The 19,452-nt window shown below is 27.0% G+C and overlaps 1 protein-coding gene across 5 annotated transcripts in view; it reads right to left on the bottom strand.

Annotated features, from left to right (window-relative positions):
* Positions 1 to 6,510: 6,510 nt before the first annotated feature.
* Positions 6,511 to 19,452, bottom strand: part of LOC129969257 (eyes absent homolog 1-like) — a 188,858-nt gene continuing 175,916 nt past the window's right edge. For 2 of the 5 annotated variants that reach the window (XM_056083723.1, XM_056083726.1), the window contains exons 13-19: positions 17,996 to 18,085; positions 16,495 to 16,553; positions 16,070 to 16,230; positions 15,077 to 15,191; positions 14,077 to 14,198; positions 13,285 to 13,385; positions 6,512 to 7,651 (exon numbers count right to left, since the gene is read on the bottom strand). In XM_056083723.1, the coding sequence (XP_055939698.1) occupies positions 7,571 to 7,651; positions 13,285 to 13,385; positions 14,077 to 14,198; positions 15,077 to 15,191; positions 16,070 to 16,230; positions 16,495 to 16,553; positions 17,996 to 18,085 (729 nt within the window). In that variant the 3' untranslated portion in view covers positions 6,512 to 7,570. Of the gene's footprint in view, positions 7,652 to 13,284; positions 13,386 to 14,076; positions 14,199 to 15,076; positions 15,192 to 16,069; positions 16,231 to 16,494; positions 16,554 to 17,995; positions 18,086 to 19,452 lie in introns of all 5 variants that reach the window. The other 3 variants (XM_056083721.1, XM_056083722.1, XM_056083724.1) reach the window with 2 other exon arrangements.

The following is a 19,452-nucleotide window of genomic DNA, read 5'->3' as shown; positions in this document are numbered from 1 at the left end:
GTTTCTAAGTATAACATTAAATTATGAAATCCGACTTGACATATGACATTTTTTCCAATTCTTGTTCTTGCAAACACTTTTCCTAATTTTGGGGAATTTCAAATAAATTATAAATTTCATTTATTACTGTAGAGATCTTCATAAACAAATTGTAGAATTGGAAAAAATTACCATCATTGCTTCAAAATATTATTTGGATTTTTTAGTTTTTAAATCAGTTTCTCGACCCTATTTATCCCATTATAAAATGATTACATTATTATAAAATGATGAATTAAATAATTAGCAATAAATTTGTACTATTATATTGCTTTATCCTAAAATAAGTGTTAATATTATTTTCTAAAAAAAATTATTTTAAATTTTAAAAATGGGTCTTATCAGCATTTTTTTAAAAAATTCAAGTGTTTTGATAACTTAAAGAGAGAGAAAAAGAAATTATAAGCTTTCATAAATGTACTGATAATAAATTCTGGTGCCAGCTATTGAGTTTTCATAATGTTTTATTGATTTTAACTAGTCTGCATTGAAAATTATGTCGGTCATTTTATTCCATTTTGTTACACACAGATATCATTCAATTTTAATGTCATCACCTATTTTATGACATTACCAAATATCGCATCAAATGGCACTGTTTCTCGTGCTTGTAAAATATTCTCCATAATCTTTCGAAATTTCAATTCTTTTTTTATAAATTACTTACAGCGACATACATATAGAAATTACAACAAAATAAAAACAACCCATCGCAATCATTGCTTCCAAAATTGAAAAATTTGAAGTCACCAATTTCAATTTTTGAAATCATCAAGTCAGGTTTTATCCTCGCAGCGATTACCAAAATATGAGTTCCGCAGTTATCGATAGCTAATACTCTCTTCGAATAAACATCTTACTTTTGCTGTTATTATTTTCATGCTTTATCCTCCAGCTTAGAAAGCGTAATTTAAGAAGAGAGGGAAATTAAGTGGCCTCATTTTCTGTGTGCCTCTGGTTATTGTGTGATCTGGTTTCTGGACTCAAGCATTTTTATGGAAACCACTTCCTTCTAAATTGCTACTGCATCTCCGCTTCAATTGCATTTGCTTTTGATCTCACCATTATGCGCCTTTTGGCGTCTTAATGGCGTGTGCCCAATCTGTCTAGTGCAAGTAGTGTTATTCCGTGAATTAGCAGAATGATTCTGTATTCTAGGAATAAATGGTTTTTTGAATAAGAAAAGATGGTGATTTTTTCTAGTGAAGATGAGTTTTTATTTTTAATAAAAATTTCTTAACAATGTGAATGTTCGAGCGCGAAATCTATGCTGTTATAACTTTGGTAATTTATTGAGCGTAAACGAGAAGATCAAAATAAATTCCGTGAATAAGCTGTTTTAATTAAGGAGCGATGAATTAATGTAATAAAAACTTTATTTCTAAAAAACTGGTTTATTTTTCGTTGTAGTTTCTCATATAAATAGGCTAATTCTTGAATGAGATCTATTTGGTGTAACAGCGGCTTGGAAGATGTGATAATATAATATATATCCAGTTTAGTTTTAGGTTAATTTAGTTATATTAACGTTCCGTTTTTTAAAGCAACATTAGGGCCATTTTAGGATGGGAATTTTAATTTTAAATGAAGGTCAGATTACGAGGACGATACCTGAGCTGGCATTCCTTCTCCAAACTTCCACACAAACCAACGGGAGGACATTTGACCTCGTCGGATTTAATGTGCACTGGACCTGCTTATACGATGGTTCTTCAGTGGAATTAGGCCGCGAATCTGAAACCTCCGGTTCCGAAGCCGACACCTTATCAACAGTCCTTAATGTATATCCAGAGCTCCAATCTTAGAAGGCGCATTAGAGACCACATATTAAACCGCTTATGTCAATTTTCAAAATTAAATATGATAACGGTAGTATATATATATATATAATGCCTAGGTGCTTCATATTTGCTAAAAAAAATGTGGTGACAACTAAAGGAGAGCTAGATTAAAACATCATGCATGTCCAGGGCTTCAGTCTTAGAAGGCGCCTTAGAGACCACACCCCAAAGAGTTTGTCAATTTTTAAAATGATAAAGGTAAAAAAATTCATATCACGATTAATTGCTTTATTTTTCATAAGAAATTGACGACAACTAAGGGAGAACCAGATTAATAAATAGGTAAAGTATACAATTTCCTAGGGGCCCTGTAGTTATGGGAAACTTCCAGATTTTTTAATGGTAATTTTAGAGAAATTTAATTTTAAAGAGTAATGCATTCGAAATTTTACAAATAAAATCAAATATCGTTTAAATTTTGGAATATTATTCAAACAGCATTTTTCATTAATTACTTTTTGAAAAGTATTATGCTATGTTGTCTTATAATTCTAACAGGATATGTTATAGAAATATGAAATAGATTACTATGAAATAGATTATTATGAATAGATTACTATAAAATAGATTACTATGAAATAGATTATTATGAATAGATTACTATGAATAGATTAATATGAATAGATTAATATGAAATAGATTACTTTAAGAAAAGCTTCTTTTTTTTATCTATTTTATTTAAAATTACTATTAAATTTGAAATCTGATTCTTTTATAAACGAGATACATGAATCAAACCCTCTTAAATAAATTGCCGAAAATTAAAGGTTTGTTATTTCGTTTGGCCAAAACTTGCTATTTAAAGCTGTTTGTATACAGATTAAAATTAAACAAGTATTTTGTTTTGGAAGCTAGAAGAGGGGTGAGGGAGGAGGAAAAGACATCCCTAGACTTGCATTTCCAAATGATCCTTAGAGAACTTAATCCGTCCTCTTGCTAGAGACGAAAAAAAAAAAAAAAAACATTATCTGTCCAGGATGTCCATTAATCTCTATACGGCACTTTGATGCAATCACATAATATAAAAGCATGATATAAAAACATGCAAGATTCTATAGGAATTTCAAATTTTTAAGGTATCCTTTGGTCCAGAAATTCTCTACTCATGGAATTTTATCATACTTTTATTTTTCAACTAATTTTAACACATGAACTATTTACATACTAATGATTGCACGATACGAATTATATAGTATTTTAATTCACAATAAATACATTTTTAGTATTCTGTTTGTTGACTAAATCATAGCACCCTTTTATTTCCATCAGAATTTTCCTTGTATCAAACAAAATTATTTTGAACAAATAATGGAAACTTTTGCTAATCGCTTAATACTGCTGCAAAAAATAAATTAGAAACAATAAAATTGAATAGCGATTGAAGAAAATTACTATGAGGTTAAAAGTAGGCTTAGTTTTAGACTTAGTTACCGATTTCCAAGATTTCAAAAACAACCTTCACAAACGTTTTATTATTGATGGTAACAATAAAAATTAATAAAATAAAACTTTAGAGAATTTGGAATAAGGTTATAAAATAACTTACTTCCACTTCCAAGTTCATATTGTCTTTCGTACATTATTATATGATACGACGTATTCAGATCTATGGTGTAGAAGTGTAAATAAACTTTGAGCTAATCACTTCACTTCATATCTTAATATACACTGTTATTCAATCGGAATTTTAAAACGATTTTTTTTTTCTAACCGAACAATCTTAGCGAATGAGTAAATTTATTGAATCATCTAGTTTAATTATATTAACATCCCATTTTCAAGCAACACTAGAGATGTTTTTGGATGGACTTTGTAATTTTGAACCATGATCAGATAACAGAGAAGCCACCTGACATGGCAACCCTTTTTTCAAGCTTCTGCATCACACCAGAGGAAGGACATTTGGCTCCGATGGATTTAACGTCCACCAGATTTCCTTAAACATCAATTCTTCGGTGGAATCGAATTTCGAGCACGGAACATTCTGGTATATTAATTCGAACAAAGTATATATTTTTTATGACGTATACCAATCCAGCGAACCCAAATAAGGGTATACAGCTTAGTATATAATAAATAGTAATTCCAAGTCGTAATTATTAAACTTTATAAATTGTAATCTGTTGACTGGAATTCATTGATTATAGAACTGAATAAAATGACGATCTATTGTTAAAAATATAAACAAAATATATATAAGTAATCAGCCATAATAAAGAATCGTTATCATTGAAATGTTGTAATGCAATATAAATGAATATTAAAGAATATTCTTTAAAATAAAAGTATTTGATATCATTTCTCACCCTGATTTTTGAACAGTTTATTTCTACAATAACTCAGGTAATAAACTTAGCGTTTACTCATAATTTAATAACAAGATTATAAGTGAAGGTTTAACCTATAATTTCAAAACAAAATATTTGATTATTTAGTTCAAATGGAAATATATGGGATGAGTTCTGGCTTAGAATCTTTGCATAAGGTTAGATCAGTAATTTAGTACTGAACATAATAATCGGGTGCAACAAGTAATATGGAAAGTCTTTATAGCATTAACAAAATTGTGATAAATGTTTTTATGGAGTATACTATCCCAGAAATTTTTCAGATACACTACTATAACAAAAAATAAACTTCTATAAAATTTACAGCAAGTTTAGTAATATGGATTCGAATATTCCATTGATTATTAATTTTTGATTGAATTAAATCCAAGGAAATAATTCAATAATCGCGATTCCTTTCATTGCAAAGATAATAAATGAAACAGAACTTTAATTTAAAACTAATTCTTAATTCGGTATAGTAATAAATGTAATAGATTTAACAAATCAAATTTTTGATTGTTCAAAAATATTATTTTGAAATTTAATTAGAGAATGATATTATAATGCTGACATTCATAGTTTTGGTATTTTTGAAAATCATTCGCAATCTTATGAAATATTTACGTTTATTTATTTTATTTTATTTAATGAGTTTATACAACTGAATATTTGATTGAATCTGAAGTTGATTATTGAAATAGTATACAAAACATTATTGAAATATTATATAAATATTATTTTATTATTATACAAAACATTATTCTTTTTTTAATAAAAGCATTTCTCTAAAACATTACCAAGCAAATAAATAAATAAAATAAAATCTGCAACGCATTATTTTTTTTCTTTAAACAAGAATTCCTGTCAGGAATGAATTTTATTAGCTTGATCACGATGGAAAAAAGTGGTAGAAAGTTATTCATTAAACATTCCCTTAATGATCTATTGACTCCGCTTATAAAATATTTCCTAAAAACTATTATCAACCAATGAATTAAGCATTAGCTAGGAAGTAAAAAAAAATCCCTTAATTCTTGATACTTATAAAAAATGAAGTCTTGATTCTCTCTATATTTATTAAAATAGCAGCTTCATGATAAAATTCGTTTGCAAACGAATTGCTGATCAGTTTTGATTTTCTCATTGCATGGCAACCTGTTGATTTGCAAAAATGTAATTAATAAACAACAGCTTTCTATGATCGAAAAAAACCCAGTGCCTTTATAAAACCCATTGCCTTAAAACCTGCCCAGATAGCCATTTGATAATAACATCATACTTGATAATATTGTAAAAATGAGTATTAATTGTTCATGGAATTTGATATTATAATTTGTTTGCTTAATATATTTGATACGCTTTTCAAAAAAACCTAATAACAATTTGAGTACATTCCAAAAAAGGTTTGTTCCATTAAAAGGTTGACAATTTTTTCAACCTTTTAATATACTCTGTACTGTAAACAGAAAAGATGGCATGCTTGAAATACCAGCCAATTCCACACATAAAAAAATAAGAGACTAATATCATTTATCTTTAAAACACATGTCACTTCACTCTTTCATAAGTATTAAAATTTTTTAATGATCTCTAAATTAAGCTAAATAAAAACACAATAATTAAATAAATCATATCAATTTATTTATTTGTTTTAATTTACAAAAGCAATAATAGCTACATATGAACCACTGAATATGTCACAGGGAACAAAACATTTGGAAACAAATCTGAAATAAAAATCTCTAGTTGTATTTTACATATTACAAATATCAGAAAAAAAAAATAGTGATGTAGTTTCGTGATATTACACGCATATAAGTGCTACAAAAGAAGAGAAATCAGTTTTAATACATCTGAACTGCCACACAATATTTTCAAAAAATAATTCATTATTTGAAAAATAATAATGCAAATCAAATAAAAATTTTTGAGAAAAATTAACAACTAAAATTTTTTGCGATGATATTTAAGGTAACATAATTAAAATTTCTCACAGAGGAAAATGTTTAAACAATTCATATAAAAGAAAATTATATATGTCACCTCGTATTGATTTTGTCTTGCATAATAAAAATTTTCAAATGGATATTGCAGCATTTAAGATGAAAATTAATTACAAGAAATTATTGTTTGAAAAATCAAATTTAAAACACATGAAATGTTTAAACTATTTTTTTAATTATTTGTTTATTAAGTCACAATAATTATATCTAAAAATCAAAATTAATTATCATGTAATAATTTCAATTTTAAAACAAAATAAGTTTGTTTTTTTAATTTATATTTAAAAAAATTAATGCTGCATTTTTAAAAATATGTTTATTTATTTAAAAAAAAAATAAAACAATGTGGAAATAGATTGTTTGGTCTAAATGGAAACAAATGACTTCCTTCTAAGAAACAGAATCTTCATTTATAAAAAACTAATTATATTTTTTTTGGTGAGATTAATTCCAACTCACATGTCATAAAAAGGGAAAAAGATAATTTTTAAAAAGCTTTAAAGAAGTATTATTTTCTAATGAGCAAAAACGTATTTGTCTACAATAAAAACAGTTGAAAGAAGACTTATCTTCTTTTATTGAGATTTTCATTTTTCCAACTAAAACCAGAAAAAGAAAGAAAAGAACGTAAGGGGAAAAAAAAAAAGAAAGAAAGAAAAAGAAAACATTCATATTCCTAAGCATATCTCAATTCATTTAGTTATAACTGACTGGAATATATAGAAATCTTTTATCCCCAAAGGTATTTAAGAGATGCGTTTAACATCCATATAATATAAACAATATAACTTCTTCACAAGGTTTACGAACACCCAGTGTTCTTAATTTGACGAGAAGCGTAAAAAATATTTCTAAAACATTCCAGTATCATGAAAACGATAGCAAGTTCGCGATTGGAACTTATCCCAAGAAGATGGCGGTTGCCAAAACTTGAATGTAAATAATTGTGCAAAGTCATTCATTAAATTCAAAATGATAATATACTATTCTTCATTCTATATCACTTCAAGTGTAAAGAAAAAAAAAAGTTTTTTTTTTTTTTAATAATGTTTTCTTCAAAATCAAAATGGAAGTCCACCATCAGCCAGACACAGACAGGTCTTCCATAGTTGTTTGACCTTGGAATGATTATAGGTGGTTTCCCAAGATAAGAGGTTTCACAATGGTTCCTTTTCCTGTACTGTAATTAATATTGCACCCACATTAGCAGTCTTGAACGCATTCCAACTGTACATGGAAACCTCTGATGCAAAAGAAAACAAATTTTTATATTTTGTGTTCGTCGATTGGACACACGATTCAATGTTAAATCATCTTTTATTTGGAAAGTTTGCTTTTTTTGTGACATAGAGTTTCTTCACAGGTGTCCCAAATCCAAAGCGTGATGAAGAGCTGCTAAATCAGAATGGCTACTCACTCGCCAAAATGGGAAATTCATCTGAAAATAAATAAAGATGATGTTAATTATTGAAACCGATGAGAATTAATCAGTTTATGGAAGTATCAGTATAAAGAAATTATCAGAAATACAGGTATTTTATAAAATAATTTATAGTATTTCTCAAATTTACAACGCTCAGTTTATTTTTTATTAGAGTACCTTATAATATTTATACGCAATATTGTAGAATATTGCCCTACAATATTGTTACGATATTAAATTTTATAATTTCATAACAGTACAGTAGAATGGTGTTCCAAAGTATTATTGCAATATTGTAAAATATTGCCCTACAATATTGTTACGATATTAATTTTTATAATTTCATAACAATACAGTAGAATGGTGTTCCAAAGTATTATTGCAATATTGTAAAATATTGCCCTACAATATTGTTAAGAAATTAAATTTTATAATTTCGTAACAGTACAGTATAATGGTGTTCCAAAGTATTATTGCAATATAACAAAAACCTCTATGGTGTCTTCACAATATTATAGAATATTTTGGTCTATAGTATCATAATTGTAATTTATTCAACAGAATCTTAACAATATTGTAAAATATTTTACCTTACTATGTATTCAAAGAAAATTAAATGCACTTTATACAACTGGAAAAGTTATTAAATGCATAGTTATGCACAGAATATATGGACTTATTTAATAGTTTTGAAAAGAAAAAGTGTAATTGTATAGGTTGATATTTTCCGATGAATTAATCTGTAATATAAAATCTAGAAAACTGGTGGACGGTTTAGATTGGTTCTTGCGAGGAAACAGCCGAGTATAAAAGATTAAAATATTTCATCTTCAGTCGATGTCGTAGGTATAAGGTTATATAGGATCTATATCGTAACTTTTAATTGAAACTAATCGAGCAGAATGGGACCTAAAACCTATCCACTATCCCCAGTTTTACAAATTCTATATGAGAACATTTAACCAGTGGCAGCAGTTTATCAGCATTAAAGCTTGGTGCCTTAAAATGGCAGACAGTTGATAGAGTGGCATTTTGAGTTTGCAATTCTCTGCTTTAGGAACCAAAACTCATCAATCAAGGTCCCACGGCTCTGGAGGCAAAATGAAAGGGGCCAGTTTTGGAGTAGCGCTACGGAGAGAAATTATTTTTCTTTTATCTTAAGTTTCTGAGAACTAAATATCAAAGAGGATGAAAAAAAATAAAAATAAAAAGAGATGATACCATAATCACCAATAGCTCTTGTTATGCTGATGTTTTAAACAATGAAAAGTAAAATGGTTAAATTAAAATGGTAGAATGGTAAATGGTTCAAAAAGTTATTTTATGCACGTAATAGTAAATAGCTGATGCACTTTTTAGTAAATAGTTGAAAATGACACAGAGTTTAAATTTTTATATCATTAAAAAAAAAAAAAAAAAAAAAAAAAAAAAAAGAACTTGTTTTTAAAATTTTATTTGTTTTCAAACGTAAATGTAAACGTTTTTCTGACGTCGGAGGAAACTACCTGAATAAAAAAAAAAAAAAAATAAAAATAAAGACTCACAACGCAGAGAAGTTAAGTAGAAATGTTAATAATACATTCAGATCACAAACAAAGAATGTTTGCATTATAATCAATACGTTCTTAGATTTACATAAAATGACAGTAGCATAAAAATACACAAAAATATGCAACGCAGTTTTTTTTATGACTACAAACGACTGCTTATCATTATTTACAGCTTAGAAAGCTTTTCTTAAAAGCATTCCAAAACAAAATTGGTTTAGTTCAGAAACTTGGTATTTTTAGTTTACATTAATCCACAATGAGCAAATACGTAATTTGAAATCAAACTATTTATTAACAAACTGTTAATGCAGTATAATCAGTTATATTTATTTGTTGCAATTTCAACACCTGATTCTGAAGTATATTTTTATAAACTAATGTACCTCTTTGCAGTAAATTAACACAAAATTTACTACAGTAAACAATGAAAGGCATTTATTAAGCCAATGTTAAAAATTCTATTTATATTAATATAAAAAATAAATATTTTAAAAATAATTTTAAAACATATACTATATATTATATTATGTAAGATTGCAAAACATTATTTTATGTAGAACAAATATTATATTATGTAGCAGTGTCGCTAGTTTAACAGTAGTTCAAATTTCAACAACAAAAAAATAATTAAATCCATATTTATAATTTTTTTTTATTTAAAGAATGATTGAATCTGCTTTAACTAATTCTTTGAGTTATTTTAAGTTTGCTATTTCTTAAAAAAATAAAGACAAAACTTATGGATCAAAATTCCATGTTATCTCATTTAAATGGACTCAGAAAAAAATACCTAAACCAAATAAATCTCAATTATGTTTATATCCATATTTTCTAAAAAGGGCGCGATTATTTCTGGATGATTATGAAACGTTACTCTTGCTAAATGCCAGTATGTAATAAAAGTTAACAAAATAATAAGACTTCTTTAAACCACCTCGCCTGCTCCCAATATTCTACAACGAACCATTAAGCGGTGAACTTAAAAAAGAGGTCGTTTCCTAAACAATTATTTTTCATCTAGCGAAAAGATGCTCTTTAGTTTATGTAAAGGGAAACTAATACAGATGTAGGTCATTACTTCCAATGAAGAAGTCGTCTACATCAAGTGTTTTGTATAAACAATCCTTGATAATGCTTTAATAAATGAATAATTTATAGATGGTGCTCATTAATTATGTAAATAACGAATGTTTTAAGGATAGTGACCAGGTAATTAATGAGTAAACTGTATCCCAACTTTTTTTTCTTTGTAAGATATTTGAATTTGAATTGTTTGAAAAAAAAACTAATTTATATGTAATTACTATATTTCATTCTAATTAGAAGCAACTTAATTTATTTTGTTCACTTATTTATATTTCAGAGATTAAACTTACGATTAAAGGAATTTTCAAAATTAAAATTGCTCTTCTAATTGATTTTTGTTTAGGAACAAGTTTAAAAATAGCAAACAAAAGTGAATATTTACGTGAAAAATCTTCCTATTTTTGTTAAAATCTGTTCCTTGTTATTAAACGCTGTTTAGACGAGAGTTCTTTAAATGACTTTAATTTCTTCATGATATTAAGAAAAATGCTTCATTTTTAGATGCTTTTTAAAATTTCTTTGCTAAATACATGACTAATGAGATACCCACTCCGAACATGCAGGAAGTCAATAACTTAAAAAGGAGACTACTCAAAATTGGATATCATCATTTGTTTCAACAAAAACGTGAGCAGTTCAAAAATTAAAAGTGAAGTTCGTATTCAAGTAATTAAATATTAAATTTCCGAAAGCGCCAAGTTTATATTATTATGATTATGATCTTGAAACACATAAACACAATGTTTTCACAAATTATTATAGAAGCAAAAAGTCTTAACAAAAATCGCATCCTGCTTTAATGATGACACATTTCATCGATGTTTTCAAATTAAAGTCACATATAAAAGTCACGAAATCAATATTTTTATTGATTTTTCGTATTGATTTACTAATAAAAATTCAAATGGCATTCACTCCCGTTCTACTGAATGAAAAAATAATGAAATAATTTGTGCGAAGTGTTTTGAAACTTTCTCCATTTAGAATAGGCATTTCTTTTGGTAATTATATGAATTTTTTTCGGCAAAATTTAAAACGCATTTTTCACCATTATTTGAAACGCCACATTAAAATATACCTTAGTTTCTAGCTATACTTCATAAAAATTTATTATTTATAAAAAAAAGATATAATTTTATTTATTTTTTTCTTTGCCATCTCTTTTTCTAAATTTGTTCTTTCCAATCCACTTGAAATTTGTCCCTTTTTTGTGAGCACAGAAATATTACTAAGGAAATATTTTGAAATCTCAAATTGAAATTATTTTATAGTTCTATAAATTTCCAGTTTTACTATGAAATTCAGTATATTTATAATTGAATGCGATTAATAAAGACAGGAACGTATTTTAGATTCTTTTTTTAAATTTATTTATAGTCGAATCTAAAACATTTAGTCTTGGACAATTAAATTTTATTTAAACTTTCGCCTAAATGTTATTAAAAAACTTTCTGAATCTTTAATTTAGAGAAAAAGCGTATTTGTTGTTAGTTAATTAACTGAAGAATTAGGTGAAAATTGATTATCACACACATCAGGCTACTTATGAAAAATAGCAGTTTCAAAATTACTATCAATTAAACGCATATCTATGAAATTTTTTCTCTTTCTGTTAGTGAGTATAGTAATGCACATGTATGTGGAAAAAATGGTGGCATATTCTCTCATCAGAGCTGTTACAATTTTATACCATTTTAATGGTTGTAGTTGTTGCGTTGTGACTTATGGCACTTTACGAGCCCCACTGACAGTTATCTGTCAGTGATTTAAGCCGAGTGAGCGTCTCTTGTATTTTCAGTATCGCCAACTAGGGCCAAGAGTACAACTTAGCCACTCACGCGTCACAACCCTTTTACGGGGCGGACTTTATTCATGAATTTCATTCACTCATCCACAGATCGTAATTTAGACCTGAATCAGAGAATGATCACCTCTGAAGCAGTACCCCCAGTGGTATTACTCTTGACATGGACTTTGTGACCATGACAGATTTATACGTGCGCCAACTACTACACACAAGGAGAGTCTTCGGCCGTCGGGGCTCGAACTCACAACCTAAGGGATGCGAGTTCAGCGCCCTACCAACCAGGCTATCCCGATCTTCACCTTAATGGTAAAGTTAGAAAACAAGAACTCCATATAGTTGTAATTCACAAACATGATTAATATTCTCATTTAATCAATCTATGAATTTTATAATTAACGAACAAGATTGAAAATGAATATATACTGTCATTTTTCTGCGGAAAGTGCATCCCCAAATAACAAAATATTCATCTTCATATAAATAATAGACATTGTGGCTATTTACTTTCACGTTTCCTTCACATTAACACTCAAATTCAACCAAATCTTGCATACGCTTTATATAAGACATGAGAAAGAATACTCTAAACTTTTCAGATGCAAAATTTAATTAAATATTTAATTAATTAGAAATTAATAAGAATTTTGTCTTTTTTTAACACTCTGAACTACTGTGCCATTATTTTTTTTAATTTCTGTTTTATTTTAATGCTTTTGACAATGCTTTTATTGCTCTTAAATGTGCTTAAAACTAGGCCGCTAATGCCAGTATGTTAACTTGAATAATATCCGGTATATTCAAACCAAGACAATCTTTCTTATACTTCAACATTTGCATGTAGTATTAATATAACAAATATTAATAATTTGTGGATAAAATTAGTTTTTAGTAATTGATTTTTAAAGTTAGTTGAATTAATATTTAATTTTAATTAAAAGCAGAGGATAAAAGGATTTTGGGAATTATAATATGTTATATAAAAATAGTTTTTTACATTAAAAATATTATACTTGAAAAGATTAATTCCTGAATAACACCATGGATATCAATTAGTTTAAAATAAATGTCTTATATTATACCTAAAAAAATTATTTCATCATAAATAATTTAAATTTTTAAACCCGAGTACAATAAATGCAACGCATTTAAGGAAAAATTCATAGCATATATAAGTTACATTGATTTAGAACGAAAGTTTATTTTACCTGTTTGGCTGCATGCTCTTCATCCCGTCCGTCCCCAATAACGACGTAAGTACATTTGCGACTGAACCTGGACACTATCCGCTCAAAGCAGGTGTCTTTGCCTGGGTAAGAACAAAAGAAAGAATTTTATTTATACACATATGAATTATTAGTGAAAAAGAGTCTGCTACAAAAATGAAATTTAGAAACACAGAAAGTAAGTCAAACATATGAAATTATCTATAAATCTAAAACTATTTCAATATTTATCAGAAACTTAGCATTTAAAAAGAATTAATGGTTTTTATGAAGGACATAGGGGAAGAGTTTCATATTTCAATCAATCTTTTTGTTAAAAATATATATAAAAAAATCCTACGATTATAACCAGATAAAAGGTTTCTTTAAATTCTAAAAAAAATGCATTCCATTTTTCTTATGAAATATCATATTATGGTCACAGAGAGATGAAGATTCAATCTAAAACAAATTATGTCTAAAAAGAGGTTAGTAAGGGAAAAAATGAAGGCTTGCAGTTTGTAAGAAATTATAGATATAACAAATTAACTAGACTAATTAACACCATTCAGCAAGATAGACACCACTTAATTAACACATTCCTTGAGATAACACAAAACAAAATACTAACTCAGAAAATATACTAATTTAAGATTAATAAAAAGTGGATTAGAAAAACTGAAATATCTATCAAATTATTTAAATACTTATCCAATTTATTAAAATTTATATAACAAATAATTCAATCCAGATAATTTCTAATATCATCAGCGATCATTTTGTAGAGGATCTCACCTGTTTTAGTGGCGCTGTAAATGTTCTCTATAGAGAAAACTCCACCCAAATTATACAAGAGGACCTTCGCTAATGCTGGGACCAGCTGCGTCGTCGTTACTAAAACGTTCACGCAAGTGGACCTGTTTAAAATAATAATAAAAGATGTTATTGACAAGGTTATATGTGATACAAAAATTATATTATATTTCCTAATCGATCCTTTTCTCAAAACAAATAATTCACTGCAAGCATGAAGTTAAGTATTGTGGTTTCAACTTATAATTGTACTATAAAATTTATTTAAAAAATATAATTAAGGAGTCATATACAGTAAACATGCACATTTTTTATATCAAGCACCATTATTAAAGTTTGCATAATTTTATTGTAATGTATGAAAAAATAATTCAATATTGTCCGTTAATTCTGTGTTTCAATTATACCTTGCGTGGATAAGATCTGTAGAAAATACACATGCTTTTGAAAAGAGAACAGACACCAAGTTTGTCGGACAACCTTAGGTTCACTTCAGGATCCCTCTAGCTCCAACCATTATCAGCAACAGTGGATTTTAATAATTTGAAATAAATAATGAATTTTGAAATTTTAAAATTCAACTTTATTGACTACAAAATATCAAATTTTGTTATGACTCGAATTGAAATATATCCATCAGATTACAACAAAATTAAAATTTCACTTTGACATTTAAACCGGAGAGTAAAAAGGCAGAAAAATATAGATATTTGAAATTATAAGACTGTAAGGTCAGAGATTTCTTTCAACAACTGTGTGAATTAGTTATTAGCATTTCCCTTCATCAGGAATTAATCTAACTTAACTAACTTAATTAACTTAATCTAATAAGATATGATATAAAATGACGGTAAATATTAATATATCAATCCGTGAGAAAAGTTAAGAAAAAAGCAAAAAAAAAAAAAAAAACTGCTGAATAGCTACTCTAGAACCGGTAAAGAAAATATTTGAAGCAAAATAAATTGTAAACATGTGTTACCTGGAATGAATTATTGAGAGACATTTCAGAGCGAGGGTGACCCAGTTGTCGGTTAAATTTTCGATTTCAGAACGCAGTTGCAACCATTCTTCTCTTTTGACTGGACCGAGCAGACCTGCAGACAACAAATAAAAAAAATTAATGAAAGGCAAGAATCAAATCAATGAAAAAGGAATCAAGGGAGATAAAATTTATTCGTTGTGTTAGCAGGGAATTTGTATCTGTTCCTGATAAGAGCATTTAAAGATATAATGCAAACAGATAAAAGAAGTTTACTTATAATTTAGAGGAGTTTTAATGATTCGCTTTCAAAAGCTTCCCTAATCGTTTACAATGGAAATTTCAGTCAAGCAAGTAATGCAGTTATAATTATAAATCTCAAAATAAATAAAACATATCATTTTAATAAAAATTGTAACATTTTTTAACAATTTGAATGCAAGGACAATGTACAATAAATGGAGTAATAATTGTGATGCCAATGTCAGTCACTCAAATATTAGCATATGAAGCTACCCACACTTTTTTAAACTTTTCAATAAAACATTTAAAAATATGTCCTAAATTTCTAAGAATATCATATTGTGAAAGATTCTATGGATAGAACAAAATGCAGATTAAAAAAAATTATGTAACATTTACTAAAAAAAAACTGAAATATTATTTTCTTTATGTTCAAGTACATAATTCTTTTTTAAAAAATGTCCAGATTTTTTTTACTTATTCTGTTGACATATCTATAGTCTGTAGAAAATTCTTTATTATTTGGTTTGCTTTATTTTTTCCATAGTTCTTTCTAAGAGAGAATAAAAAAATAAATGAAAGAAACAATTATTATTTCAAGAAATCATATTCTAAGTTTAAGAACTTTTAAAAGCCTGTGCTGCCATCTGTTGTTGAAGTTTTAAACTATAACAATTACTGGAAAAATTTTATGAACTGATTAAAAAAATATATATAGTTGTTTTGTTTTTTCTTCATCAAGTAACATACCTCCAACATTATTTCTGTATTGATTGTAAATCTCCTTTATTCTTCTGTACCGGAAGGCCAACTTCCTCATCCAATCCACACCTCCTCTGACTCCTGTAGCAAGGCACAGACTAGCGTTTGTTGCTGCTGCATGGAAACCATCAGCTTGGAAATTATAGTTACTGCAAAGTACAAAAATAAATTAATAAATAAAATTAACATATTTGATTCTATACTTTCATTATTATAAAATTTATATTTTTAGAATAACAATGGTTATGAAATAATATGATTTGATTTCATGTTTGAGTTCTATGGTAAATACTAAAAATAGAAGTTTAAAAAGGAAACATTTTCAATTTCAACCAACATTGTAAAATCATTTTCAATTTACAAAATAAGTAAAAAAATGTTTTTAAAAAATGATGAAACGGAATGTAACTTACGTAAGGTCCTGTCCATTGTCGTCAGAAGAAACGTCATCAATGTGCACTTGGTCACACTCCTGAAAAATTTAAATAAATTTTTATATAATTTTAAAAATGCACAAATGATAAAAAAAATGAGGTCTTCCATATCTCTTCTGTTCAGAAGAAAATAATTTATAATTAAATAAAAAAAAATACCATGATGCTATATAATATATTAGTAATACGTAAGTAAAATTACAAAAAAAGATATTTCCACCAATAGATGGCGGCACGATCTGAGCAAAGTAAAGAAATATTCATATTCACAATATTCATTCTGCATAATGTCGATGAGTTTATATAACACCATCAATGAATATTATACAATTCACTGGTATAATAACAAGGAAAGAAGAAGAGGCATAGATGTCCAGGCTCCCATGGAGACAAAACTACAATGTGTTAGCCATTTTTTTCAAGAGAAATATCAAAAGAGGGGGAGGAATATACCATACCCGGGCATTCCTTGCTATAGCTACGCTAATAAAACAATATCGCCAGTATGTTGTACAACTTTCTGGTGGTAATAGGACACTTTCAAAAAAGTTATCTTATTCATATGATTAAAAAATTAAATAAATGAGGATAAGGATTCATGTCAGAGAAGAAATTCCGTGTGACACAAACAAAAATGAGCATCAGAAATCGATAGAAACTACTAATTTCCAGAAATAAAAATAAACTTTACCACTTATTCTTAATTAATTTGTTATTAAAACTTAGCTTTTAATTTAATTTATTTGCTTACTTTATAGGGGAAAATACAGGTCTTTTTAATTTCTCTTTCACAAAGAATTATATGTTCCCAATAATAATAAAATAAATACTAGGGAAAAAAAGTCACTCTCTAGAAAGTGATTTAAAAAATATATTTCGCATGTAACAATAAATTTCATAGATGTCGCCACTGTTGAACATTCTCAATACAAATCTATTAATTTATCATTAGTACAAATTTAAAATTTACTTGTTAAATTTCAAAGCTATATTTCAAATTCCCCACTGAAAATAATTATTATGTTCATTGTAATAAGTTAATTTATTAAAACAGATTGAAGTAATGGTCTTTCATATAAAATTTAAATATAAAAGAATTTTTTTTCTATCTGCTATCGATGTTTCTTATTTTATACATTTTACATATACATATACATTACATATTTATACATTTAAATAAGTTAAATAACAATAATTTAAATAATTTAATGAATAAAATTTGATTTATGATTTAAATGTATAATTTATACATGTGTATGTATGTTGAGCATACATATGCATGACATTATTTAGATGTAGAAGAAATTATAAACAACTTTTGAAGAGTAATACCTTTAATTAGTACGTAATATACATTTTTGGAGTTAGTCGATTAAATTTCAGGAATTTATTTCATTTCAAAAATTAATTTGCCGTTCTAATATCATATATGTGTAAAAATTGAGAAAATCACGTGGAACACAAAAATTTGGACACTTACCTCTAAATCATTGAAGAAAAAGTGAGTATCGGCAAGATTGAAAATTTTTTCTTCCATTCTTAAACCCAATGACACAGACAGAGGAGCATCCTAAGAAGAAGAAGAAAAAAAATCTATTGTAGATTCTTAAAACATTTTGTTCAGTTTCATTCATAAAATATTTTTTTTTAAACTTTCTTATGACTACTATAAAATAAAAGAGTACATATGCAATATTTGTCTTTTCTGTACTTTCAGCTATCGTAATGATTATAATAAACAATCATGGTATCCAAATAAAAATTCCACTCTTTCCACCTTTTAATTTAAATTGAATTTTTAATTTAAACAAATATAGCATTTCTGAAAGAATTATTTCAAATTTAATATCCAAATACGATGGAGAGCAGAAATTGTTTTAGAAACCAACAGATATAGACAAAACTATAATTTGGAAATGCTTTTAAAAAGCAATATTTTGTTTGAAAATACTTTGTAATATTTATTATTTCTAGACATGAAAAATTCATATTAAGAAACATTTGTTAACAAAAATTACTCGAATAGTGACCATTTTTCGACAGAAAAATAAATTACAGTGGTGATCAGCATACAAAAATTTAATAACCAAGAAATAAAAAAAAATTATCAAAGATTGTTCATTGAATTTTAATGATATATGTCATTGTATAGATGAATTTCCTAATTATTTTCTGGTATTCGAAATAAAATATTGAATCGTCAAAAAAATTTGATCTCAAAATTTTGATCAATTTCCAGCATTTTAGAATTCCTCGAATCTGAGAAAAATGTCATTAGAATTAATTATCTTTATCTCAAAAGCAATCTTGTATTCTAATAAATAACATTTGTAAATATAATTAGATTTATGGTACAAATGTATAATTTATACATTTAAATAAGTTGAATAATAATAATTTAAATAATTTAATAAATAAAATTTGATTTATGATTCAACTGTATCATTTATACATTTGTATTCGCCTGCTAGATTCGTGTGAGCTAAGTTTTCGAAAATCTTACAAAGAAATATATTACGAATGTTTCACTTGGTATTCTCGCTTATAATTAAACAGCTTTTGGTTTAAAAAATACCGCATATTCCACATTTTTATTGAAATATATAAGAATGTCGAAAGGAGTATACTCCGGCTAGATTCCTTTGAGCGAAGTAATAAAAAAATCTTACAAAGGAATATATTACAAATGTATCACTTGAGATCAGTATATAAGGCCCAAAAACTTCTGGATTAATTACGAACACATATTCCGCATTGTTGTGGAAACACATGGAATAGATGCATCAGTCGTTTCAAATTCAAAAGCAGATGAGAACATAACAGGAGAATACTATGGCTAGATTCATTTGAACTTAGCCAATCAAAAAAAAAAAATCTTACAAAGAAAATTTGCGAAATTCTTACAATTGTTTCACTTGGAGTTACATCACTTAGGGT

The sequence above is a fragment of the Argiope bruennichi genome, chromosome 5 (genome assembly GCF_947563725.1).
Source record: "Argiope bruennichi chromosome 5, qqArgBrue1.1, whole genome shotgun sequence".
NCBI classification, from domain to species: Eukaryota; Metazoa; Arthropoda; class Arachnida; order Araneae; family Araneidae; genus Argiope; species Argiope bruennichi.
The sequence above is the reverse complement of the archived record's forward strand: the minus strand, read 5'-3'. Positions and strand labels throughout refer to the sequence as shown.